Source organism: Castanea sativa, chromosome 8, assembly GCF_040712315.1.
Source record: "Castanea sativa cultivar Marrone di Chiusa Pesio chromosome 8, ASM4071231v1".
NCBI lineage: Eukaryota > Viridiplantae > Streptophyta > Magnoliopsida > Fagales > Fagaceae > Castanea > Castanea sativa.
The window spans coordinates 45995116-46022160 of NC_134020.1; the positions used below are offsets into that span (position 1 = coordinate 45995116).

General features: G+C 33.6%; 3 protein-coding genes, 1 long non-coding RNA gene and 2 pseudogenes across 4 annotated transcripts; 3 read left to right on the plus strand and 3 right to left on the minus strand.

Annotated features, from left to right (window-relative positions):
• Window positions 1–1287: 1287 nt before the first annotated feature.
• On the plus strand, window positions 1288–3353 carry LOC142605654 (uncharacterized). Its single transcript, XM_075777085.1, has 2 exons — window positions 1288–1465; window positions 2653–3353. Exons 1-2 carry the CDS (start codon window positions 1336–1338, stop codon window positions 3054–3056), a joined length of 534 nt encoding a protein of 177 aa, XP_075633200.1. The 5' UTR covers window positions 1288–1335; the 3' UTR covers window positions 3057–3353.
• Window positions 3354–8199: 4846 nt separating this feature from the next.
• On the minus strand, window positions 8200–8824 carry LOC142605725 (germin-like protein 9-3; annotated as a pseudogene).
• Window positions 8825–12839: 4015 nt separating this feature from the next.
• On the plus strand, window positions 12840–14876 carry LOC142608176 (uncharacterized). Its single transcript, XM_075779888.1, has 2 exons — window positions 12840–13008; window positions 14238–14876. Exons 1-2 carry the CDS (start codon window positions 12879–12881, stop codon window positions 14651–14653), a joined length of 546 nt encoding a protein of 181 aa, XP_075636003.1. The 5' UTR covers window positions 12840–12878; the 3' UTR covers window positions 14654–14876.
• A 1306-nt stretch (window positions 14877–16182) lies between these two features.
• Window positions 16183–16870, minus strand: LOC142608457 (germin-like protein 9-3; annotated as a pseudogene).
• Window positions 16871–19306: 2436 nt separating this feature from the next.
• Window positions 19307–21231, plus strand: LOC142606719 (uncharacterized). Its single transcript, XR_012839166.1, has 2 exons — window positions 19307–19521; window positions 20599–21231. It is a non-coding gene; the product is annotated as an uncharacterized LOC142606719 (long non-coding RNA).
• A 1296-nt stretch (window positions 21232–22527) lies between these two features.
• LOC142605588 (germin-like protein 9-3) lies at window positions 22528–23154 on the minus strand. The gene has a single exon (XM_075777005.1). It carries the CDS (start codon window positions 23152–23154, stop codon window positions 22528–22530), a length of 627 nt encoding a protein of 208 aa, XP_075633120.1.
• Between the last annotated feature and the right edge of the window lie 3891 nt (window positions 23155–27045).

A 27045-nucleotide genomic window follows, 5' to 3' on the forward strand; every position in this document is an offset into this window, starting at 1 on the left:
GTAAAATAAGAGCAAAAGCCCAATATCCCCTAATTTATATTGTAGATGCATGCATTTGAATTTATTGTTTTGTCAATTGTCCAGGAATTTGTCACACTAAAAAAAATGCGAATAGGTTATTTATTAATCATTTCTATCAAATCTTAAAAAAAAAAAAATAGAAATTTTGTGCACTAACTATGACATTTTTAATTTTTTCCTTACTAATTGTATATGAATTTTACATTATTCATGATTTTTCTTCTGGCACTTTTTAGCACCGTGGGAGACAATCATCTGCCATTCTGCAGAATATTGAAGTCATGAACAATTGCTCTCTCTACTCATCCAATGCAATTGATGATCATGCGAGTTATTATGCATGGTGATATTATCCAGTGATGTCATCTGAATAATATGGTATAATACATTCGAAAGAGAGAGAGAGCCCCAAGCTATGCTAAGGTAACATAAATGATGAAATGAATGTTTCAGCAACAAAACCAAAAAAAAAAAAAAATGATGAAATGAATGCTTATTGCTTTTGCCAAAATCAATATTTCTTAGGGCAATCCTTAATTTTTTTTTTTTAAATTATAAACGATGGTGTCTAAATCTCTTCGAATATTTAACTGTTTTCTCAAGTGTATACGGTCTTCCCGTTCCACACACACCAAATTATTACATAAATAAATCTCATGAGGATTGCTTCAAAATATGCAAAAAATTTTGAACTTAATATTTCATGAATATTATAAGGCCTTAAGAACAACTACCATTATTCACTTTTTACCTAATCATTTGTTTTAATTAACGATGTTAGAAGTGTTTGATTTGTGTTTTCAAATGATAATTTTCAGTTTTTAAACAATATTATACATATTTTTACATATTTTTCACCTACACATATTTTTACAAATATTTTCGAATAATAATTTTCAATTTTTAAACCAAAACAAGCTTGAATTTTTGGTTTCCTATAACTTTTCTTTTGGGGACCAACCTCAAGGAGAGTATATCGTACTGTGGCAAATTTCAAAACAAGGACCTCGATTGTCGTTGTGGTCCATATCTCCACATCTCCCCATTCATTTGTGAAATAAAATCTGATGCTGAAAAGACTTCTTGTACAGTTGTACGTGCTGTTAGTGTTCATCAATTTTATTTTTTCTTAGTAAAATGTTCATCAAATTTAGGAAAGTAAAATAAATGCATTTCTTTACAACCAACTGCTAAACAAACCGTGGGGCCCTTTTCATTTAGTATAGGTCTTGTTCCTAGTCTCTATATTTATGAGCTCTTATGTTGCATATTCTCCTCAAAGTTTACATCCATATCTTTTCTGTCTGTGCCTCCATGGCTTTACCTAAGTTGATCACAGCACTTCTCTTTGTTTTGGCTTTTGCGAAGATAGAGATTTCAACATGCTATGTTGTGAAGGGCAAGGCCTCTTGCCATGACTGCAGTCACAATGATGCCTTCTCGGGTTTGTGCTCAACTTTCTTTCCCTCCGATTTACATGCTTGAAGTCCTAAACAAAATTATCTTTATGTTGCCATCTCTTCAGTATTTTAGCTAGGGAAATTATAGCATTGGTTGTGGTACTATAACATTGTTTAGTGTTTTGCTCTTTTTTTTTTTTTTTTTTTTTTTTTTTTGTGGCAAGTTATACTATAGTGTATTGCTTCAAAACTGCATGGACACTACTATATATTTTAGGTATGGAGCAAAATGTACATGATGAAATAAATGACTTTAAGAGATGCCGGAAATAATACAAATCTGGAAAAATGCACTAAAATCATGACTTAAAATAAATAGTATGTTTAGATACCGCTTATTTTGTTGAGAACTGAAAATACTGTAGCAAAATAATTTTTAAATGTTTGGATAGTGCCATCAGACTCATTTTTAATGAAAGTTTCTCTAAAAAAAAAAAAGTTGGAAGTCCTGTAAACAGTGCATGAGACCCACTGAAAAAATATAAATTTTGCCGAAATGCACTTAAAAAAAAAAAAAAGGACGCAAACACAAACGTCAACACTATCCAAACGGGTACAAAGTCACAATTTCTAACTTGGAAATTGTGATTTTAGTGCATTTTAAGAGTTTGTGTAATAGGTGGTGTATAATACACATTATCCTACAAATTTTACTGCTAAAGGCTTATAAAGTGACGATGTGTTGTTGTCAATACCATAAAGATAATTGAGATATTTATTTATTAGTCGTTGACACTTATTAGTTATTATTTGTAAATCTTTTTATGATAATAAACATTATCTTACAAATTTTACTATATAAAACTTATAAATTGATAATGTGTTGTAACTAATCATATATATAACTTATTTATTAATCATTGAAGTGACTCTTATTAGTTGTTTGTCACTTTGTAAATTTTTTTATTATAAAATAAGTAACCTCATAACCATAAACTATTTTATAACATTTTTATAATTTTTTGTTATGACAAATTTTTATTAGTTTTGGCCCACAATCAATACATTAGTGTAAAAATTTTTGTCAAAAAGTTGTATTTCTAGCATTCTCTTTATAAAATTTGTTGCTGTGCCTTCTATAAATTCAACCAACTTTGACTCATTGTCTGACTTGATTAGCCCTAGTCTCTCAAGCAGCTAAACTTTCTATACTCTGCCTATTTTGTACCAGGCATTAAGGTTCTTGTGAAGTGTGATCGAGTTAAAAAGTTGGCTACGACAATCACAGAAGATGATGGCTCTTTTGAAGTTGAGCTTCCCTCAGACAGTACTCCAAAATCATCTCCTCCACTGAATTGCCATGCCAAGCTTCTAGGGGGTCCAACCCAGCTCTATGCCTCAAAAAAATACATGGTATCCAAAATTATCACAACCCATGAGCCTAACACCTACACCATCTCCACTCCTCTCAGCTTTTCCGAATCTTGCCCTTCTACCATCGAAGCTGCGAAATGCAAGCCCATCAAGAACAAGTTTGGTTCATCCAAGACCATCGATCTGCCTCTGCCACCAGAGTGGGGTTTAGCACCATCTAGCTATTACATTCCTTTCTTTCCCATCATAGGCATTCCTTGATTATCTATGACAGTGTGGTCTATATAGTATAATAATATACTGTATTGGGTAGAAAAGGGTATAGTGTAGGGCTGTACTATATGACTAGTGGAGTGTGTGAAGAATGAAGAATGTAATCACCTCCAGCGTTTCTGTATCCTCCTATAGTCACTGTTAATAAGTTTCTTGTGTGGTATTGTAAGTTATTGGACAAAAAAATAAGACGTTAGTGTGTTGCTTGGAATGTATTGCTAATTTACTATATTTGTATTGCTACATATATATTTAGAATATCACTACTTGTTATAAGTTTTTCTTCTTCTAATCTTCTTCTTCTCCTGGCCAAGTAATATATTCATCTCTTTTTTTTTTTTTCTTTCTTTTTATGGGTTGAAATGGAAATTCATTAAGACACATATATTAAAAAACAAAAAATTTGGGGTGCAAAACCCCCCCAAATGTCTGCCATAATTAATTTAGCTTACAATACATGAAGGATGATGAAAATACAACACAAACTTCCTGAGAACAATTTCGCGCCTTCTATACCAAAAGATCAACACAGTAATTTCCTTCAATATCTTTATTTATCATTTTATAATTTTCAGGCCAAACGTTCTCTCATTCAATGTTTTAATATATATATATATATATATATATATATATATATATGTGTGTGTGTGTGTGTGTGTGTAATAATAATACTATAAGCACACTTAATTTTACACCAATTTTCATAACTTACAAAAATATTAGATTGTGAATGGCTGAAAAAAAAATGTGGGTCCATGTAAAATTTGGTGGGCAGAAAGTATCTACTTATTACAATAGACTACTTTAACATATAAAATTAGTGTGTGAGGGAATTTTCAAATGTGTGAGGGAATTTTCTTTTGCAAATTATATATTTGGGAATATTTTTTTCCCAAGGCTATTTTCTTTTTCCTTTCAAAGTTATACAAGAGCATGTGACAACTAAGATTTTATTTTTGTATCTAATAATATATATGGTGTTATGATATTTAAAATTCTAAATGTTATTATTCAATCCTAAATTGTAATATTAATTTTTCAGGAAAGCCCATGTTTGCAAGGTAAGGTTGTGTATTTAATAGAACTTTAAATGTGTTTCTTCCTAACGCTAATTCTTATCGCCAACAATTGGTAGAATGATTCCAAATTATCAACAAAAGCCACCAAGCCACCCCTACTCTTTTTGCTCTAACAGGCAAAAGGAAGTGGGAAGTTTAAAAAGGCTAATTAAACACTCACCGTACAATTCTACCTTAGAACTCCCTAAGGTAGAATTGATATCTACCAAATTGATCTCATGGACTAATTACTATTAGCTCTTATGGACGAAAAAATTACAAGATCAATAAATCAGTTCATAAATCTTCTTAATGTAGTCTCATGATTTTTCTATCTATAAGAGTTAAAGAAAGTTAGTTCCAAAGGCCAGGGGCGGAGGCATGTAAAAGGGTGGGGGGCCATGATTTTGAATTTTTTTTAAATATATATACAATTATTTTTATGTTTTCAAAATTTAGTCTACAAAAATAAGAGTTCCCCCCCCCCCCCCCCAAATATTTGAATTAGTCCAATAATGCTCTTAAAAAAAAAATTGGTCTAATAGTTATATAGATATTACTTTATTTTTCGCAATTCTATTTTTTATTATAAAATGTGCTTCTATATCTGTTAAATATTTGATAAAATTTGGTATCAAACATGTTTGAATTTATCTTTTTCAACCCGTTATATGATAATTAACAAGTCATTGACTCATTAAAAAAATTTGTCACTAAAACTACACATAAAATATGTCTTTAGTTGTCATATAATGGGTTAAAGTAAGGTAGTTTTAAATATTTTTGGAGCCTAACTTATTCCTCTAAGTTTTGGATCATTCATGTATTTGAAAATTTCATTAGTTCAACTAAAATATTTTTTACTTACTTTAGCATAAAATTTGATAATTTGTATTTAAAACTTATTAAGAATTTAACTATGAAAAATGGAAAAAATGAATTTTATTTTATGAAAGATCACCATCAAAAATAATTTTGATTGAGAATACTAAGCTCTTTTTTTTTTGTTGGGTGTGTGTGTATATATATAACTTATCAAATAAAAAAGTGTGTGTATATATAATAAAAAATCGTGCGTGTGTGTATATATATATGTGTGTGTGGAAGTTGTCTTGATAAATATATTAGCATCGCAACTTGGCCCCCCAAACAAAAATTCCTGACTCTGCCCCTGCCAAAGGCCAATTTGTAATTAACCTAAACCCTAGAGAGAGTTTTTTTTTTTCCCTTTAAAAAAAGTGTTGTTAGTGCAACTTAAAACAATTTTGTACAGTACTGTTTCTTGGGTAATTCACAAGAAAGTAGGGTGTGTTCTCTTTCATTTCTTTCTTTTTTTTTTCTTTTTTTTTTTCTTTTTAAGGGAAGGAAAAGAAATATCAAGACAAGATATTATCTGGATTTTTTTTCGTCAAGTGGTGATTGACACAATATAATGGACTCTTGAATGCATGTAATAATATCTATAATTACTACTAAACTTCACACATAAGTTTGCTTCCGAAAAATTCTGGTGCCACCAATTAGTGCACAACTCGACACATGGGCAAGTTGTGCAAAAAGTTGTGCACAAGTTCATGGCACCAAATGGACTTGTTTGTTTCTTGATTTATTCGGATTTTGAAATTCGAGCCTCCGTACTTGAGGGGTATTTATCTTGTTTTTATATTATAAGTTATTTCAACATCTAACCATGTTAGGTCCAAATTAAGTGTTTGGCAAGTTGTATCCAAAATTTTGTTCAATTATATTTTAAGTTGTAACTTCTCTATAAAGTGCATTCCCTATATTCATCAAATCAATGTCTTGGTGGCAAAATACACCATGTATTAGGTGTATGTTTCCTCCTTCTTATATGGAGGTCAACGTTAAAGTGTGGAGTTTGTTAGAGATACATTAGATATATTAGCCCAATGTAATAGGCCTAAGCCCAATCTTGCTTGTACTAGTAGTCTAGGGTTTAGTCGCCTATATATACTCATGTTAGGGTTCATTGTAATACAAGTTATTGTACTACCCTATTACATAATAAAGATGTAGCCCTTAAGGGATTCCTTCGTGGATGTAGGCCGACAAGGCTGAACCACGTAACCCTCGTGTTCAATGTTCCTATTCTATAGTTCTCATTCCGCATCCACTATAGCATATACACATAGTATCAAACATCACGTTGCTAATAATGTATTTAACATGGTATCAGAGCCAAGTTTCGTTCTTGGCATCAAACAAACATCTCTAGCAAGCAAAGAAGATTCTCGCTTGCACACCACCATTAGAAGTCACACAAGCTTATCCGCTGGATCTAGACTCCACGGCATCTTGCAGCCGCCATGGCTCACTGCTGTGTCCAGATCCTCAAGCCCAAGCAATCCGTGCCTCTCCCTATCAGATCTGTGCACATCAAGTCTTTGCCCGACGAAACCAACCATACAGACGTTAACCTCGGCCTCTTGCGAGAAAAACCCAGAAATCCGGTCACCCGAAGCGTTGCCACGGGCCTCCACTTGTTGCAGTTGTCTCCGAAAAATATCCCACGCGCCGCCATAGATTCTTGACTTCCAGATTGTCTTCTGGGCACATGCGCCAACCTATCGGCCTTCTCGTCCGCCGATCTATGAAGCACGAAAATCTGGTTCTCATCCGCGCACGAATGCGCTCTCATGTGCCTCCTGGATTCTTGCACCCACGCGCTAGTGACAGAAGCACGCGCTAGTGAACGCCGTCACTCGCCAACACGCACCGAAGAACCCCTGATGACATCATCGTTACACGTCAGCAACCACGCAAGCAACAAGCCACGTCAGCCCTAGACATGTCATCAGCCATGTCAGCCAGCCACATCAGCAGTGTCGCCTCGTTAGCACAACGTCACCTAGCTGACTATTGACCCGACCGACCCGACCCGGACCGCCCGGATTTGACTTGTGAGCACTGGCCGTTGACTTTGACCAAGATCCATTGACTTTTGTTAACTTTGACTTTTGCGTTGACCTTTGACCAAAGTTAAAATTTACGAAAGGGCCTATCTTGCTCAATTTTTCGCGTAAATTCCAATTTTGGACTCCGTTTCTTCATTTGAAACTCTAAAATTGGTCAATTGGCATATTCTTCATTGTGGTTTCTTCAAAGGCATTATTCAAGGCATCTTCAAGAGATCTTCTCATACTTATCCAACCTCAAGCCTTCATTGAGCTTCCACCTTGAGTTTGAGGGAGGGTGTTAGAGATATATTAGATATATTAGCCCAATGTAATAGGCCTAAGCTTAGTCCTACTTGTACTAGTAGTCTAGGGTTTAGTCGCTTATATATACACATATTAGGGTTCATTGTAACACAGGTTATTGCATTATCCTCTTACATAATAAAGATGTAGCCCTTAAGGGATTCCTCCGTGGATGTAGGCCGACAAGGCTGAACCACGTAACTCTCGTGTTCTCAATGTTCCTATTTTATGCTTCTCCTTTCGCATCCACTCTAGCATATACAACATAGTATCAAACATCGCGTTGCTAATAATGTATTTAACAGAGTTCACCCCTATGTGAAAGAAGGGACACATCATACATGTACCAAATACATAATACACCTTCTCCACTGTCTTAATTTAACTTGTTGACGTGTAGATTATGTAAAACTTCAGGTTACCTTATTTTACTTTTATCAGTAATCATTTCTTTGTTAAGAGTCTTGAGATTGATTATTTAGGCATTAGTTATTGATCCTAATCGTGATTGAACTCTATTTTGTCTTATCCATTTATTGTTTCGTGCACCCTTGTTAAGCTCATCTTTTTCATACTGTAACAATATAATACTTCTCTCATTTTGATCATTATAAAATGAATGAAATTCCAATGTTTAAATGCATACATATTCAAAATAATAGAAAAGTGAAAGATTTTGTGTCTCATTGATGCTAAATAGGAGAAACAACATTTAAATTAAAGCTTTCAAACATGATAATACATTCATACTCTTCTGATTTAGAAGAATAATCATTAAAAAAACACACACACAAAACACCAAGGAACAAGAAGATATCATAAAATAGCCATTATCCGTGATCAATTCTATCCTCAAGGCTGGGGAGCAAGACCAGCCTTAAGAGCCTTAATGGTGGCAATATCAGTCTTGAAGGATTTAGCCAAGACATTGTTGTCAATACCAGTGGTGAACAAAGTTTTGGGAAGTGCAACCGTTCCAGCGTTTGCACTCCCAAAAGCTGAAATGGCTACAGCTGGAAATTTTACATCATTATTGTATAAAATGTACAAGACCCTTAGGAAATACGAAGACATCACCCATTTGTAGCGTCTTATTAAAGAGCTTGTTGGTTGTATCAACAAACCTGACTTGAAGGGTACCTTGAATTAGGAAAAGGAGCTCAGAAGCGCAAGGATGAGTGTGGGGTGGGTTTGTGGTGCCAGCCAGGAATTCAAGGACAGCATAGGAAACACTTTGACCATTGAGAGCATGGAACTCAACCAAGCTTGCCTTCGTGACCTTGAAGACAGTGGGAAAGCCACCCAAAAGGGCATGCATGCCAGTAAACGTGAAGAAATTCCCATCAACATTGGTGACATTAGGAGGGACTATGAAGTCTGTGAGGATGTCTAGGTCTCCAGCTATTGCCATTTGGATGATGGCAAATGAGGAAATCAGTAGTGCGAAGAATTTCATGTAGAAATTTTTTGAGGCCATGGAAGAGAACTTGAGGTGTAGTGAAGGGAAAAGCTAATATGGTACTTAAATGATGGTTTTAGTGTGTGCTTGGACTTAATAGAAGGACCAGTATTTATAGAAACTTAAGGAATGGAGATTATGTTCTTAATCTTTCTGTGTTGGCCTGTTGGATGGAAAATTTAGATGACAATTACAAAGTCATTCTTGTTGTCGCTACATTTTTTTTAATATTATTTATTTCTGTCATTAGTCTATTAAATGAGACCAAGAAAGTAACAAATTTTTCTTATCTTCATATATGATTGATATAGAACATGTTAAAAAGTTTAGCTCCTTCTATTCCTTAAAGCTGCCTTCCTAAACTTAATAAAACTATTAATAAGAAGAATCAAGGGCTCATGCCTTTTGAAATTAGCATAAAGTCTCTTAATTTGCTAGAACTTGAATTACAATTCTTGAGCGGAAGTTATTCTTGGTTGTTGGGTTCTAAGACCTTTAGGATAAATATATTAAGACACTAATTTGTAATGTTGGTAAATCGTGATCAAAACATTTTAGTCTTGTTTAGACTGCTCAAAGTATGTGTCATTTATGTAAAGTTGGAATTGAGTTGCTGCAGAATTTACTGTGCATTTCTGCCTGGCTCGATCGATCGAGAATTAGACTCGACCGATCGAAAGTCGTGCAGATTTTTTTTGAGTGCAGATTTTCCTAACTCAGCCCAAGTCCGTTTTACGTGTAGGGTTTTATGTTTTGCCCTAGGTATAGAAGGGAAAACTCTAGCCACGTTTTTAGAGGTTGTTGATACTGTGTGTGTGAATCTTCTGTGAGATTTAGAGGTGTTTGCCTTCACACATACTTAGGGTTATCAAGAATCAAGATTATGTCAAGAATTTGATAATCATTCAATTGCTGTATTAAGAGCTTAAAAGATATACAAGCAGGAGTGCTTGTACTTGCTGGGAATCCAAGAAAGAAGTAGTTAGTGGACTCGGAGCTGTCACGTGGTCGTGGTAGTAAGTTTCCTACTCGAGGTAGCAATAGGATGTTAGTGGTCTAAGTCGCTATTGTGTAAACTTCAATTATTTTATAGTGGATTCAGTTTTACCTTAAGGATAGCTAGGTTAAATCCTCCCCAGATTTTTTACTGGTTTGGTTTTCCTAGGTCATCATATAATTATGTTATTTATTTTTCCGCTGCTTTGCATGATATGATTGTTTTATGTTAACCTAGATTTGCTTAATTTATCTAAGTTAATAACTTGGCTAAATAATTAGGTTAATCTGGTTGTTTTAAGGGGTCTAAAACATACATTGGTAATGAATGTCAGTGATCATAACCGCTTCGAGGCTTTTCATCATATTGATCCTTTTCTTTTAAATTATTTTTTTGGTATATATTAATGTAGAATTTAATACAATATCAACTTATTTAATGATTGGTTCGAAATTTACATCTGTTTTCGGTATCATTTGAGGGAATATTTAGAACAAGGTCAGTGTAGAAATTGGATTTAGCATCATAGCTGTCAGATAGAAAATGCATTTGTTCAATCTTTATCGTTTACATCATTTCCATGCAACTTAATAAATCTATATATGGTTTTTTTATTATTATAAAAATAGGCTAATTACAAGTTACCCACTTGTAATTTAGTTGAAATTTAAATTGCCTATACCTGTGGTTTGAAATTTGACATTTTATCCACCTGAGATTAGCTCAGTTAGGATTCTGTAACCCACTTTCGTTAAAAATAGGACTAAATATGTAATTTTGCTCTCATTTCATGTCTCTCTTCACCGAAAACATAAAAAATGTAAATGAACAAGATCAAAAAATGATGGTTTTGTAAACATTAAGAACAACCATTTGTCCCATTTTTCATATTTGCCTAACCCCTTCTTTCTTTGGTTGCTTGTTTGTAGAAACGGACAGGAAGGGCGTGATTAAACATTACAACCTCAACCAAGAGGATTTCTTGATCAATCCCTCTCCTTGTGTTGTGTTATACTTGTTATAAATTTGAAAAATTCATTAATAAGATACACGACCTGAACCAGAGAGGTCTAGATAGTATTCATACCCATAAACATGTAATTGCTTGTCCATATTAAACACCAACTTACCAATTATAACAAGGCTACCTTTCCGTGCACTCTCACTGTCCAACCTGGCTTAGTTCGAGGATTGCTCCCTAAAGAAATAAACCATTAAGCTCCCCATTTGCAAGTTGGCAGGCCTGATTGTACAAGTGCATGTCTGCAAAAAAAAGAGGTCCTAAAACTCAGATACTAGGTAGTAGAAGTCAGAAATGTAGCACCATGTTCAAGTCTGTACGTTTTTAGACCCCTTAAACACAACCAGATTAACCTAGTTATTTAGCCAAGTGATTAACTTAGGTAAATTATGCAGATCTAGGTTAACACATATAAATCATATCATGCAAAGCAGCAGAAATATAAAAAACACAATGATATGATGACTCAAGAAAACCAAATAGGTAAAAAATATGGGGAGGATTTAACCTAGCTATCCTTAAGATAAAATTGAATCCACTATGAACGAATTGAAGTTTACACAATAAAGACTTAGACCACTAACATCCTATTGCTACCTCGAGTAAGAAACTTACTACCACGACCACGTGACAACTCTGAGTCCCTGAACTACTGCCTTCTTGGATTCCCAGCAAGCACAAACACTCCTGCTTGTATATCTTTAAATTCTTGAATATACAACTGAAATGATCATCAAGTTCTTGACATAGTCTTGTTCATTGATAGCCCTAAGTATGTGTGAAGGCAAACACCTCTAGATTTCACAAAAGATTCACACACACAGCATCACTAACAACTCTCAAAAAATATGGCTAAGGTTTTCCCTTTTATATCTAGAGCAAAACATAAAACCCTACACGTAAAACGGGCTTAGGCTGGGTTGAAAAATTCTGCAGAAAAATAATTTGCACAACTTTCGATCGGTCGAGTCTAATTCTCTATCAATGGAGCCAGGCAAAATTGCACAATAAATTCTACAGCAACTCAATTCCAACTTTACATGTAAGACACTTACTTTGAGTAGTCTAAACAAGACTAAAACGTTTTGATCATGGTTTGCCAACATTACAAATTAGTGTTTTAATACATTTAAACATAAAGGTCTTAGAACCTAACAAAGTCTATAGCAAGTATAACACAACACAAGGAGAGGGATTGATCAAGAAATCCTCCAGGTTGAGGTTGTAATGATTAATCATGTCCTTGTCCGTTTCCACAAATAGGCAATCAAAGTAAAAAGGGTTAGGGAAATATTAAAAATGGGGTTAATGTTTGGTCTTAATTTTTACAAAACCCTCACTTTTTAATCTTATTTTCTCTTGTTCTTTTTTGTTTTGGGAGGCAAGAGACATAAAATGAGAGCAATATTATATATTTAGCCAATTTTTAAGAGAGTAAGTAAAGTGCCAAATTTCAAACTAAGAATAGACAATTTAAATTTCAGCTAAACTATAGGTGAATAAATTGTAATTAGCCCTATAAAAATAGTAAGTAAATTCAGAATTGGCTAGAACAAATCTGTGTACGTGGTTCGTTCTTGTTCACAAGTCAAGTAATAATATCCAATGAGATTTTCGAGCGGAAGAAAAATCAGTACGTAGGATTAAGAAATTCAAAAGAATATACTTCCTAAGTTTTAATTTTTATACTTCCTTAGGGTATGCATGCATGAGCCAGCTAAAAGAGCCCAATGAGAGGGAAAGAAAGTTAAGCCAGCTCAAAGAGATTATATCGTATTGGGGCAAATTTCAAAACAAGGACTTCGATTGTCATTGTGGTCCACATCTCCCATTCATTTGTGAAATAAAAATCAGATGCTGAAAAGACTTCTTGTACGTGCTATTAGTGTTCACGAAATTTAGGAAAGTAAAATAAATGCATTTCTTTATCACCAACTACCAAACAAACCGTGGGGCCCTTCTCTATATTAGTATAGGTCTTGTTCATAGTCTCAATATTTAAGTTGCATCTTCTCTTCAAAGTTCACATCCGTATCTTTTTTGTCTCTGCTTCCATGGCTTTACCTAAGTTGATCACAGCACTTCTCTTTGTTTTGGCTTTTGCGAAGATAGAGATTTCAACATGCTATGTTGTGATGGGCAAGGCCTCTTGCCATGACTGTAGTCACAATGATGTCTTCTCGGGTTTGTGCTCAACTTTCTTTCCCTCCAAATTACATGCTTGAAGTCCTAAGCAAAATAATCTTATGTTGCCATCTCTTCAGTATTTTAGCTAGGGAAATTATAGTATTTGTGTTACTATAACATTGTTTAGTGCATGTTTTGCTTCTCTCACTCTCTCTTTGTGTGTGTGTGTGTGGGGCTAAGTTATACTATAGTGTATTGCTTTAAAACTGCATGGATACTACTATTTTAGGTATGGAGCAAAATATACATGATGAAATAAATGACTTTAAGCTATGCCGGAGATAATACAAATATGGAAAAATATTAGTACACATCTTATTACACACATTCTTATACACACACTTGAAATGCACAGAAATCATGACTTGAAATGAAGTCAAATTTCTAACTTGGAAATTGTAATTTCAATGCATTTTAAGAGGTTGTGTGTTATAGGGTGTATATAATAAACATTAACCTACAAATTTTACAACATAAGACTTATAAATTGATGATGTGTTATTAATCACATAAAGATAATTGAGATATCTATATATTGGTCATTGAAGTGACACTTATTAGCTGTTAGTCAATTTGTAAATCTTTTTATTTTATATAGGGTATGTATGATAAACATTATCCTACAATTTTGGATGATGTGATATCAATCACATAAAGATAAATGAGATATCTATTTATTGGTCGCTGAAGTGACACTTATTAGTTATTAATCAATTTGTAAATCTATTTATTGGTCGCTGAAGTGACACTTATCAGTTATTAATTAATTTGTAAATTTATTTATTATATAAGGTGTGTATAATAAACATTACCCTACAAATTTTACTGCAATTTATACACTAATGATGTGTTATCAATTCTCATAAAAAAAATGATGTGTTATCAATCACATAAAGATAACTAAAATATTTATTTATCAGTTGTTGACGTGACACTTATTAGTTATTATTCAATTTGTAAATCTTTTTATTATAAAATGAGTAATGTTATGGTTATAATAAACTATTTTATAATTTTTTTGTTATGGCCAATTCTTATTGGTTCAAGCCCTACAATCAATACATTAGTGTAATTTTTTTGTAAAAAAGTGTATCTCTTGCATTTTCTTTATAAAATTTGTAGCTGTGTCTTCTATGAATTGAACCAACTTTGATTCATTGTCTGACGTGATTAGCCCTAGTCTCTCAAGCAGCTAAACTTTCTATACTCTGCCTATTTTGTATCAGGCATTAAGGTTCTTGTGAAGTGTGATCGAGTCAAAAAGTTGGCTACGGCAATCACAGAAGATGATGGCTCTTTTGAAGTCGAGCTTCCCTCAGACAGTACTCCAAAATCATCTCCTCCACTGAATTGCCATGCCAAGCTTCAAGGGGGTCCAACCCAGCTCTATGCCTCAAAGAAAAACATGGTATCCAAAATTATTACAACCCATGAGCCTAACACCTATACCATCTCCACTCCTCTCAGCTTTTCCAAATCTTGCCCTTCTACCATCGAAGCTGCGAAATGCAAGCCCATCAAGAACAAGTTTGGTTCATCCAAGACCATCGATCTGCCTCTGCCACCGGAGTGGGGTTTAGCACCATCTAGCTATTACATTACTCCTTTCTTTCCCATCATAGGCATCATAGGCATACCTTGATTATCTAAGAAAGTGGTTTATATAGTATAATAATATACTGTGTTGGGTAAAAATGGTATAATATAGGGCTGTACTATATGATTGTGTGAAGAAGACTTTTAATACTTTTAAGAAGTTTCTGTCGTGGTATTCTAAAGTTATGGACTCAAATAAGAAGCAACTGTGATGCTTGGAATGTGTTGCTAATTTACTATATATTTCTATTGCTACATTTTTAGAATATCACTTCTTGTTATAAGTTTTTCTTCTTCTTTTTCTTCTGGCCAAGTAATATATTCATCTCTTTTTTTTTGGGTTGAAATGGAAATTCATTAAAACACATAAATTAATAAATAAATAAATTTGGGGTGCAACCCTCCCCCTCCCCCCCCCCCCTCCTAATGTCTGCGATAATCAATTTAGCTTACAATGTACATGAAGGAGTTCATCAAAAAAAAATGTACATGAAGGATGATCAAAAGAGTGAAGTACAACACAAAATTCTGGAGAAAAGTTTTGCCCCTTCTGCCAGAAGATTAACAGAGTAATTTCCTTCAATATTTTTATTTATCATTTCAACTTTTTCTGGCCAAACGCTGGCTCATCTAATGATTATATATGCGAATGTGTGTAATAATACTACAGACACATCTAATTTTCATATCCGCTAAATTAATCTTTGTGACTAACTATTCGTTAGCTCTTATGGACGAAAAAATTACATGACCAATGAATTAGTTCGTAAGTCTTCTTTATGTGGTCTTGTAATTTTTTTGTCCGTAAGAGCAAAGGAAAATTAGTCGCATAGGCCAATTTGGTAATATAAAAACTCTAGATATTTATAAGGAAAAATTGAAACCCAAGGAGATGTTTTTGTAATTGACCTAAACCCTACAGAAGCATGTTAGGTCCAAAAATATTAAGTGTTTGGCAAGTTGTATCCAAAATTTTGTTCAATTGTATTTTAAGTTGTAACTTTTTTATTGCACTTTCCCCATATTCATCAAACCAATGTCCTGGTGTTAGAGCATTCCAATCCTCACCATCTTAGTTCAACTTATTGACATGTAGATTATGTAAAACTTCAGCTATCTTATTTTACTCTTTATCAGTAATCATTTCTTTGTTGAGAGTCTTGAGACTAGTTATTTAGGCATTAGCTACTGATCCTAACTTTAAATGTCGTGATTGAACTCTATTTTGCCTTATCCATTTATTGTTCCATGTACCCTTATTAAGCTCATCTATTTCATGCTGTAACAAAATAATACTTCTCTCCTTTTTATCATTAAAAAATTAACAAAATTCCAATGTTTAAATGCATACATATTCAACATAATAGAAAAGTGAAAGATTTTGTGTCTCGTTGATGCTAAATAGGAGAAACAACATTCAAATTAAAGCTTTCAAACATAATAATACATGCATACTCTTCTGATTTAAAAGAATAATTATTTGAAAAAAACACACAAACACACAAACACACACACACAAAACGCCAAGGAACAAGAAGATATCATAAAGTAGGCACTATTCATGATCAACTCTATCCTCAAGGCTGGGGAGCAAGACCAGCCTTAAGAGCCTGAATGGTGGCAATATCAGTCTTGAAGGATTTAGCCAAGACATTGTCGTCAATACTAGTGGTGAACAAAGTGTTGGGAAGTGAAACTGTTCCAGCGTTTGCACTCCCAAAAGCTGAAATGGCTACAGCTGGAAATTTTACATCATCATTGTATAAAATGCACAAGACCCTTAGGAAATACGAAGACATCACCCATTTGTAGCGTCTTATTAAAGAGCTTGTTGGTTGTATTAACAAACCCGACTTGAAGGGTACCTTGAGTCAGGAAAAGGAGCTCAGAAGCGCGAGGATGAGTGTGGGGTGGGTTTGTGGTGCCAGCCGGGAATTCAAGGACAGCATAGGAAACACTCTGACCATTGAGAGCATGGAACTCAACCAAGCTTGCCTTCGTGACCTTGAAGACAGTGGGAAAGCCACCCAAAATTGCACGCATGCCAGTAAACGTGAAGAAATTCCCAACAACATTGGTGACATTAGGAGGGACTATGAAGTCTGTGAGTATGTCTGGGTCTCTAGCTATTGCCATTTGGATGATGGCAAATGAGGAAATCAGTAGCGCAAAGAATTTCATGTAGAAAGTTTTTGAGGCCATGGAAGAGAACTTGAGGGGTAGTGAAGGGAAAAGCTAATATGGTACCTAAATGATGGTTATAGTGTATGCTTGGACTTAATAGAAGGACCAGTATTTATAGAAACTTTAAGGAATGGAGATTAGGTTCGTAATCTTTCTGTGCAGGCCTGTTGGATGGAAAATTTAGATGACAATTACAAAGTCATTCTTGCTGTCGCTACATTTCTTTTTATAATATTATTTATTTCTGTCATTAGGCTGTTAAATGAGACCAAGAAAGTAACAAATTTTTCTTATAATCATTATGTGATTGATATAGAACATGTTAAAAAGTTTAGTTCCTTCTATTCCTTAAAGCTGCCTTCCTAAACTTAATAAAAATATTAATAAGAAGAATCAAGGGCTCATGCCTTTTGAAATTAGCATAGAGTCTCTTAATATGCTAGAACTTGAATTACAATTCTTGAGCGGAAGTTATTCTTGGTGATAATAAATGTCAGTGATCATTTAAGCTTCAAGGCTTTTAATCATATTGATACTGTTTTTTTAAATATTTTTTGGTATATATAATAAAATTGAATAGAATATCAACTTATTTAAAGATTGGATCGAAATTTACATCTGTCTTCGGTATCATTTGAGGGAATATTTAGAACAAGGTCAGTGTAGAAATTGGATTTAGCATCATAGCTTGCAGATAGAAAATGCATCTGTTCAATCTTTGTCGTTTACATCATTTCCATGCAACTTAACAAATCTATGGTTTTTTTATTTATAAAAATAGTAAGTAAATTTAGAATTGTCAAGAACAAATCTGTGGTTTGTTCTTGTTCACAAGTCATGTAACACTATTGTAAGTGCACAATTGCACCTGGACCCAAAGATAGACGTGGGCTCAAGTCCAATGAACCTTAAACAATAAGATTTGTAGAGTGTGGATTTGAAATATAGTTTAGGGACATTGGAAACTTGATAAGTAGGTTAGAATACCACAATCTTTGCAAATGATAAACAAATATGATAAGGGAACCTTCTCGGACGTAAGCTGATAACGATTTGTATATTGCTTCTCTTTCTATGCCAAAAATTATAGTTCTTCCTTCTTTTTTAGCTAACTGACTGATCCCCTTTTCTTTCCTTTCTTCTCTTCTTAAATACTCCTTCTTCTTCCCTATTCATCCACGTGTCACACGAATCTTATCCTTTTGATACCTCTACCTTCCACCACATTCTTGAAGTCTTTAAATAATAGCAGGAAAGCTAAACTCTACTGTTCAGGGGTCGTTTCCTCATTAATGCGGCCAGAGAGGTAGGTGCAGGGTCTTTAATGTGGAGGCAGCAGCCTTTTTCTGATATATTTCTCTCACACCGCTGCGTTTAGAGGGTCCTTGGATCCCCCTCTTACCCAATAGTTTTTCTAGAAATTTGCCTTTAATCTTCTTGACAAGTTCCAGGGTCATCGCCGAGTCTGTTCGAGGAGACATTCATCCTCGGATAACTCCTAGGACCTTCCCAGTGTGAGCTGACTTGTGGGCCTAGAGGCCTTTAGTCAAAAACGAACTGGCACCCGTCAATAAAGCCCAAGGCCTAAATGTTTGTTAGGAAACTTTTACCCTCCACAACTATCCAATGAGATTTTCGAGAGGAAGAAAAATCAGTATGTAGGATTAAGAAATTCAAAAGAATATACTTCTTAAGTTTTAATTTAGGTAAAATGTAAAACTCTTTTAAGTTTCTTTAGATTTCATTTCAGTCCTCTAACTTTCAAGTTTATTCAATTAAGGTTTTTCCATCAACTTTTGCTATATATTGTGGTTAATTTTTCAATTTTATAAATTTTTCTTCAAATTTTTAAAATTAAAAAAATTCAATTAATGATTAAAAAAATATTTTTCAGATTTTTTTTCAAAAAAAAATTTGATAAAAATTAACGGAAAAACCTTAATTGAATAAATCTGAAACTTAAAGGACTAAAATGAACAAACGAAAAGTTAGAAAACTAAAATGAAATCTAAAGAAAGTTAGAGGTTCAGTTTTACATTTTAGCCTTTTAATTTTATACTTCTTCATGAGTAAGCACGCATGAGCCCGCTCAAAGAGCCCAATGGGAGGGAAAGAAAGTTGAGCTAGCAAGACCCTTCAAGCATATAAATCGGGAGTAATTCTTACATGCTTCCTCCTCTCACATGAGAGATGAGCCCTATGGTGGGACTTATGTGTGGGGCCCACCTCTCATGTGGGAGGAGGGAGCACTCGTAAAGCGCGTAAGTTTTTTTCCATAAATTGAAAAAAAAGAAAGTTGAGCCAGCTCGAAGGAGAGTATATCGTACGTGGCAAATTTCAAACCAAGTACTTCAATTGTCATTGTGGTCCACATCTCCCATTCATTTGTGAAATAAAATCTGATGCTGAAAAGACTTCCTGTACGTGCTGTTAGTGTTCAAGAAATTTAGGAAAGTAAAATAAATGCATTTCTTTATCACCAACTACTAAACAAACCCTGGGGCCCTTTTCATTTAGTATAGATCTTGTTCATAGTCTCTATATTTATGTTGCATCTTCTCTTCAAAGTTCACATTCATATCTTTTCAGTCTGTGCTTCCATGGCTTTACCTAAGTTGATCACAGCACTTCTCTTTGTTTTGGCTTTTTCGAAGATAGAGATTTCAACATGCTACGTTGTGAAGGGCAAGGCCGCCTGCCATGACTGCAGTCACAATGATGTCTTCTCGGGTTTGTGCTCAACTTTCTTTCCCTCCAAATTACATGCTTGAAGTCCTAAACAAAACAATCTTATGTTGCCATCTCTTCAGTATTTTAGCTAGGGAAATTATAGTATTTGTGTCATTATAACATTGTTTAGTGTTTTGCTTCTCTCTTTTTTTTTTTTTCTTTTTTTTTTTCTTTTTGTGTGTGTGTGTGTGTGTGTGTGTGTGTGTGTGTGTGTGTGTGTGTGTGTGTGTGTGTGTGTGTGTGGGGCTAAGTTATACTATAGTGCATTGCTTTAAAACTGCATGGACACTACTATTTTAGGTATGGGGCAAATATACATGATGAAATAAATGACTTTAAGCGATGCCGAAGATAATACAAATTTGGAAAAATATTAGTAAACACCCTATTACACACATTCTAATACACACTTGAAAATTGAAATACACAGAAATCATGACTTGAAATGAAGTCAAAATTTCAAACTTGGAAATTGTAATTTCAATGCATTTTAAGAGTTTGTGTGTGTAATAGGGTGTGTATAATAAACATTATCCTACAAATTTTACAAAATAAAACTTATAAATTGATAATGTGTTATTAATCACGTAAAGATAACTAAGATATTTATTGGTGGTTGAATTGACACTTATTAGTTATTAGTCAATTTGTAAGTCTTTCTAGTTATTAGTCAATTTGTAAATCTTTTTATTTTATATAGGGTGTGTATAATAAACATTATACTCCTTACAAATTTGGATGAAGTGTTATCAATCACATAAAGATAAATGAGATTCTATTTATTGGTTGTGAAAGTGACACTTATTAGTTATTAGTCAATTTGTAAACATTTTGATTATAAAATAAGTAATACTATAGTCATAAATTATTTTATTACATTTATATAAATTTTTTGTTGCGGCCAATTATTATGGGTTTTGGGCACACAATCGATACATCGATGTAAAATTTTTCGTGAAAAAGTATTTCCAGCTGGCTTCTATGAATTGAACCAACTTTGACTCATTGAATGACTTGATTAATTAGCCCAGTCTCTCAACCAGCTAAACTTTCTATACTCTACCTATTTTGTATCAGGCATTAAGGTTCTTGTGAAGTGTGATCGAGTCAAAAAGTTGGCTACGGCAATCACAGAAGATGATGGCTCTTTTGAAGTCGAGCTTCCCTCAGACAGTACTCCAAAATCATCTCCTCCACTGAATTGCCATGCCAAGCTTCTTGGGGGTCCAACCCAGCTCTATGCCTCAAAGAAAAACACGGTATCCAAAATTATTACAACCCATGAGCCTAACACCTACACCATCTCCACTCCTCTCAGCTTTTCCAAATCTTGCCCTTCTACCATCGAAGCTGCGAAATGCAAGCCCATCAAGAACAAGTTTGGTTCATCCAAGACCATCGATCTTCCTCTGCCACCGGAGTGGGGTATAGCACCATCTAGCTATTACATTAATCCTTTCTTTCCCATCATAGGCATACCTTGATTATCTAAGAAAGTGGTTTATATAGTATAATAATCTACTGTGTTGGGTAAAAATGGTATAATATAGGGCTGCACTATATGTTTGTGTGAAGAAGACTCTTAATACTTTCAAGAAGTTTCTGTTGTGGTATTGTAAGTTATGGACTCAAATAAGACGTAACTGTACGCTGCTTGGAATGTGTTGCTAATTTACTATATATTTCTATTGCTACATTTTTAGAATATCAGTTCTTGTTATTCTTCTTCTTCTTCTAATAATCTTCTTTTTCTTCTGGCCAAGTAATATATTCATCTCTTTTTTTCTTTTCTTTTTTGGGTTGAAATGGAAATTCATTAAAACATATAAATTAAAAAATAAATAAATAAATTTGGGGTGCAACCCCCCCCCCCCCCCCCCCCCCCGCCCCCCTTAATGTCTGTGATAATTAATTTAGCTTACAATGTACATGAAGGATGATCAAAATAGTGAAGTACAACACAAAATTCTGGAGAAAAATTTTGCCCCTTCTACCAAAAGATTAACAGAGTAATTTCCTTCAATATTTTTATTTATTATTTTAACTTTTTCTGGCCAAACGCTAGCCCATCAAATGATTATATATGTGAATGTGTGTAATAATACTACAGGCACATCTAATTTTCATATCCGCTAAATTAATCTCTGTGACTAGCTACCGTTAGCTCTTATGGACGAAAAAATTACATGACCACATCGGTTTACATGACCACATCACCGATGTGGTCATGTAATTTTTTCGTCCATAAGAGCAAAGGAAAGTTAGTCGCATAACCAATTTGGTAATATAAAACTCTTGATATTTATAAGGAAAAACTGAAACCCAAGGAGATGTTTTTGTAATTGACCTAAACCCTACATAACCATGTTAGGTCCAAAATCATTAAGTGTTTGGCAAGTTGTATCCAAAATTTTGTTCAATTGTATTTTAAGTTGTAACTTCTTGATTGCACTTTCCCCATATTCATCAAACCAATGTCCTGGTGTTAGAGCATTCCAATCCTCACCATCTTAGTTCAATTTATTGACGCACAAATTATGTAAAACTTCAGCTATCTTATTTTACTCTTATCAGTAATCATTTCTTTGTTGAGAGTCTTGAGACTAGTTATTTAGGCATTAGCTATTGATCCTAACTTTAAATGTCGTGATTGAACTCTAGTTTACCTTATCCATTTATCGTTCAGTGTACCCTTTTTAAGCTCATCTATTTCATGCTGTAACAATATAATACTTCTCTCCTTTTGATCATTAAAAAATTAACAAAATTCCAATGTTTAAATGCATACATATTCAAAATAATAGAAAAAGTGAAAGATTTTGTGTCTCGTTGATGCTAAATAGGAGAAACAACATTCAAATAAAAGCTTTCAAACATGATACATACATGCATACTTTTCTGATTTAGAAGATTAATTATTTGAAAAAAAAACACACATGTACACACAAAACACCAAGGAACAAGAAGATATCATAAAGTAGCCTTTATTCGTGATCAATTCTATCCTCAAGGCTCGGGAGCAAGACCTGCCTTAAGAGCCTTAATGGTGGCAAAATCAGTCTTGAAGGATTTAGCCAAGACATTGTCGTCAATACCAGTGGTGAACAAAGTGTTGGGAAGTGAAACTGCTCCAGCGTTTGCACTCCCAAAAGCTGAAATGGCTATAGCTGGAAATTTTACATCATCATTGTATTGAAAATGCGCAAGACCCTTAGGAAATACGAAGATATCACCCATTTGTAGTGTCTTATTAAAGAGCTTGTTGGTTGTATCAACAAACCCGACTTGAAGGGTACCTTGAGTCAAGAAAAGGAGCTCAGAAGCGCGAGGATGAGTGTGGGGTGGGTTTATGGTGCCAGCCGGGAATTCAAGGACAGCATAGGAAACACTCTCACCATTGAGAGCAGGGAACTCAGCCAAGCTTGCCTTTGTGACCCTGAAGACAGTGGGAAAGCCACCCAAAAGGGCACGCATGCCAGTAAATGTGAAGAAATTCCCATCAATATTGGTGACATTAGGCGGGACTATGAAGTCTGTAAGGATGCCTGGGTCTCCAGCTATTGCCATTTGGATGATGGCAAATGAAGACATCAGTAGCGCGAAGAATTTCATGTTGAAAGTTGTTGAGGCCATGAAAGAGAACTTGAGGTGTTGTGAAGTAAAATGCCAATATGGTACTTAAAATGATGGTTATAGTGTGTGCTTGGACTTAATAGAAGGGCCAGTATTTATAGGAACTTAAGGAAAGGCAATTTGGTTTGTAATCTTTCTGTGCAGGCCTGTTGGATGAAAAATTTAGAGATGACAATTACAAAGTCATTCTTGTTGTCGCCACATTTTTTTTTATACATAGTATTTATTTCTGTCATTAGGCTGTTAAATGAGACCAAGAAAGTAACAAATTTTCCTTATCTTCATATATGATTGATATAGAACATGTTAAAAAGTTTAGTTCCTTCTATTGCTTAAAGCTGCCTTCCTAAAAAAATATTAATAGGAAGAATATTCAAGGGCTAATGCCTTTTGAAATTAGCATAGAGTCTCTTAATTTGCTAGAACTTGAATTACGATTCTTGAGCGGAAGTTATTCGTAGTGATAATGAATGTCAGTGATCATATACGCTTCAAGGCTTTTCATCATATTGATCCTTTTAAAAAAAAATGGTTTATATAGTAAAATTGAATAGAATATCAACTTATTTAATGATTGGATCGAAATTTACTGTCTTCGGTATCATTTGAGGGAATATTTAGAACAAGGTCAGTGTAGAAATTGGATTTAGCATCATAGCTGTCAGATAGAAAATGCATCTGTTCACAGGAGGCACAGGGGCAGATCCGAAATTTTTGTTTGGGAATCAAGTTACAACACTAATATATCTATCAAGACAACCTCACACACATATATACATGCGTTTTTATTAGATACACATACATATACATACACCTACTGTTTTATTTGGTAAGTTATATATGTATGCACACCCAACAACAACAAAAAGTGCTTAGTACTTTTAATCAAAATTATGTTTATTAATAGCGATATATCATAAAATAAAATTCATTTTTTACTATTTTCAAAGTGAAATTCTTAAAAAGCGTCATTTTCAATACAAATTATCAAATTTTATACTAAGTAAATAAAAAAAATTCAATTGAACTTATGAAATTTTCAAAAATATGAATTATTCAAAACTTAGAGGAATAAATTAGCTTGGCTCCAAACATATTTGAAGTTGCTCTAACTTTATGTGGCAATTAAAGAGACATTTCATGTGTTGTTTTATTGACAAGATTTTTTTGATGAGTTAATGACTTTTTAATCGCCACATAACAGGTTAAAAAAGATAGATCCAAATATGTTTTGTGTCAAATTTTATCAACTATTTAATAGATATAAGTGCACATTTTACAATAAAAAACATAATTGAAAAAAATAAAATTATGTCTTTATAACTACTAGACCAATTATTTTTTTTAAGAGCATCATTGGACTAATTCAAATAATTGGGGGTTCAACTCTTATTTTATAGACTAAATTTTGAAAACATTAAAATAATTATATATAGGTATTAAAAAAATTTCAAAATTTTGGGAGGGTCATGGCCTCTCCCCCTGGTACATAGCTCCACCACTGACTGCTCAATCTTTGTCATTTACATAATTTCCATGCAACTTAACAAATCTATGGTTATAGTAAGTAAATTCAGAATTGGCAAGAACAAGTCTCTGTGGTTCGTTCTTGTTCACAAGTCAAGTAACAATATCCAATGAGATTTTCAAGAGGAAGAAAAATCAGTACGTAGGATTAAGAAATTCAAAAGAATATACTTCCTTAGTTTTAATTTTATACTTCTTCCTGGGTATGCATGCATGAGCCAGCTCAAAGAACCCAATTGATGAGATCTATGCAACTCTAACTTGGGACGGCACCAGCTCAATTGATGATGGCATCAATATATATATATATATATATATATGCTAGTTTTATCTCCTTGTTTTTGGTTTTTTTAAGGTTTTCATAATCAAAATAGAGCTCCCTTTGGATACCGTATGGATTTTTAAGTAGGTATTTATGCAATGTGTAAAATGAAGATAACATACAAATCATATTTTAATAAAGTTGATTTTTTCTCATTTGGTATATTTCTAGAGTTCCTCTTTACTCTTTATGCATTCGTACTTCAAAGAGCCTCATATGGGTTTAAGACTTTGCATATAGCTATTGGTACAATACCTAGCAACCCCTCCTCACTTTTTGTTCCGCCCATTGATATTGGAACCTGTTAATTGTTATGATCTTGATTTAGCAACTAAGTTTTTAGTGAAATTTTGTTCATATCTAATAACCCTCTAAACTTTTTGTTCCACATCAATTAATGATGGAACCTGTTAATTGTTATCATCTTCATATAGCAACAAGTGACGATAAAGACAACCATTGGTAATTGTGTGGTGCAGACGCTCATGGAAACAATTCAAGTTAGTGGTAAGAGGGTGTCACCGAACTCCATGAGATTTGTGACATGTTCATCAACCTATGTTTGGATACCAAAATCGTGTTAACAATAAAGATCACTATTTTGGAGGTAAAGCTCATGGAAATCTTATTGGTGTACATATTTCACTTCATACTATTAGTAAGGATTATGATTAAATTTTTTTTTTTAGTTACTTTCTTTCTAATTCTTAATAATTTATTAAAATTTTAAATAATTTATATGATATAAATCAATTATCACTTATTCTCTTATAATAATTTACATAATATTGTATAATTTTGTCTATTATACCCTACAATCATAGAGTTGTTCTCATCACTACTAATTAGCTCTATTAAATTCTCTTATAATAATTTAAGGAGAAGTATCTCCTGTATTCGTTTTATTATGGATCTAGCCTCTCACATAAGATAATTGCTTCTTAATTTTTAAGGGCTTTCCTAGCTACTCCCTTATAGCCATCTCTCTCTCTCTCTCTTTTATATATATATAGTCTTTTATCTTCCATATGTCATTTCCGTTTTTCTCCTCTTCTTTCCCTTTCTTGCAAACATATTAATTAACTTAGAAATAAGCCAAGCAAGTATCGAACAACTTCAACCCCATATCCACAAATAACGGCAACTAAAATTCATTATCAACAATATAGATTACAATCACACTCAGTCAAACCTCAGAAAGTTAGATAATCACTCAAACTAACTCATAAACCATATACACATATGCTCACATTCTCAAAGCCTCAATACACCCAAAAACTCTTACATCAACATTACAAACAAACTCGCAAGACAACCAATTTATCAACCTCAAAATTTGACCAAACTACTTTTCTAAGAAATCCACTCATGTTCTTCTAGTGGTCTTCTCTTCTCCCCATGTGAAAGGATCTTTCGACAAAATGCAACAAGCCATTTTACAAGTATCTATTTATAAAACTCTAATTTTATTTCTTGATAGATTAATAATATCCAATAATTTCTTCTACAATAAATACTTTTTCCTCCCATACTAAGAAGAGTCATTTTCTTCTGCACCAAATAATGAATTTTTCCTTTCACATCAAGATAACCTAGTTGTAGTACGTTAGTTCCTCTAATTAAATATCTTTTTAGCGCTCTATTGAGTCCATTCAAGGAGGTGGAATGGTTATATATAGCATCCTATTTGAATACAACATATTACACAAAATAATATATCTCATTAAAGAGATAGAAGTCCACCTCAGTTCAAGCCATCCATGCTCATCAACAACCCCCAAAAAGATTAATAATATTAATTAACAGTATCCTAAAATATGGGAACTATATAGAATTATTACACTTTTGGTCAAAATGAATGAAAAGTTTGACAACATAATATGTACCCTTCAAAATGTACGATAATATAGTATACACCAATAACATAATTAGTTCATATCTCTTTTCTCTTCATTATAGAATTATGAAAAAAAAAAATGTATTTATTATATATTTGAAAAGCTCAAGTCTGGGGTTCCAGCCATGGTTGTCAAAATCCCGAT

Coding starts and splice junctions, on each gene's coding strand:
- LOC142605654 (XM_075777085.1), top strand. CDS start 1,336: ATGGCTTTACCTAAGTTGATCACAGCACTTCTCTTTGTTTTGGCTTTT. Junction 1,466..2,652: donor TCACAATGATGCCTTCTCGG/GTTTGTGCTCAA, acceptor ATTTTGTACCAG/GCATTAAGGTTCTTGTGAAG.
- LOC142608176 (XM_075779888.1), top strand. CDS start 12,879: ATGGCTTTACCTAAGTTGATCACAGCACTTCTCTTTGTTTTGGCTTTT. Junction 13,009..14,237: donor TCACAATGATGTCTTCTCGG/GTTTGTGCTCAA, acceptor ATTTTGTATCAG/GCATTAAGGTTCTTGTGAAG.
- LOC142605588 (XM_075777005.1), bottom strand. CDS start 23,154: ATGGCCTCAACAACTTTCAACATGAAATTCTTCGCGCTACTGATGTCT.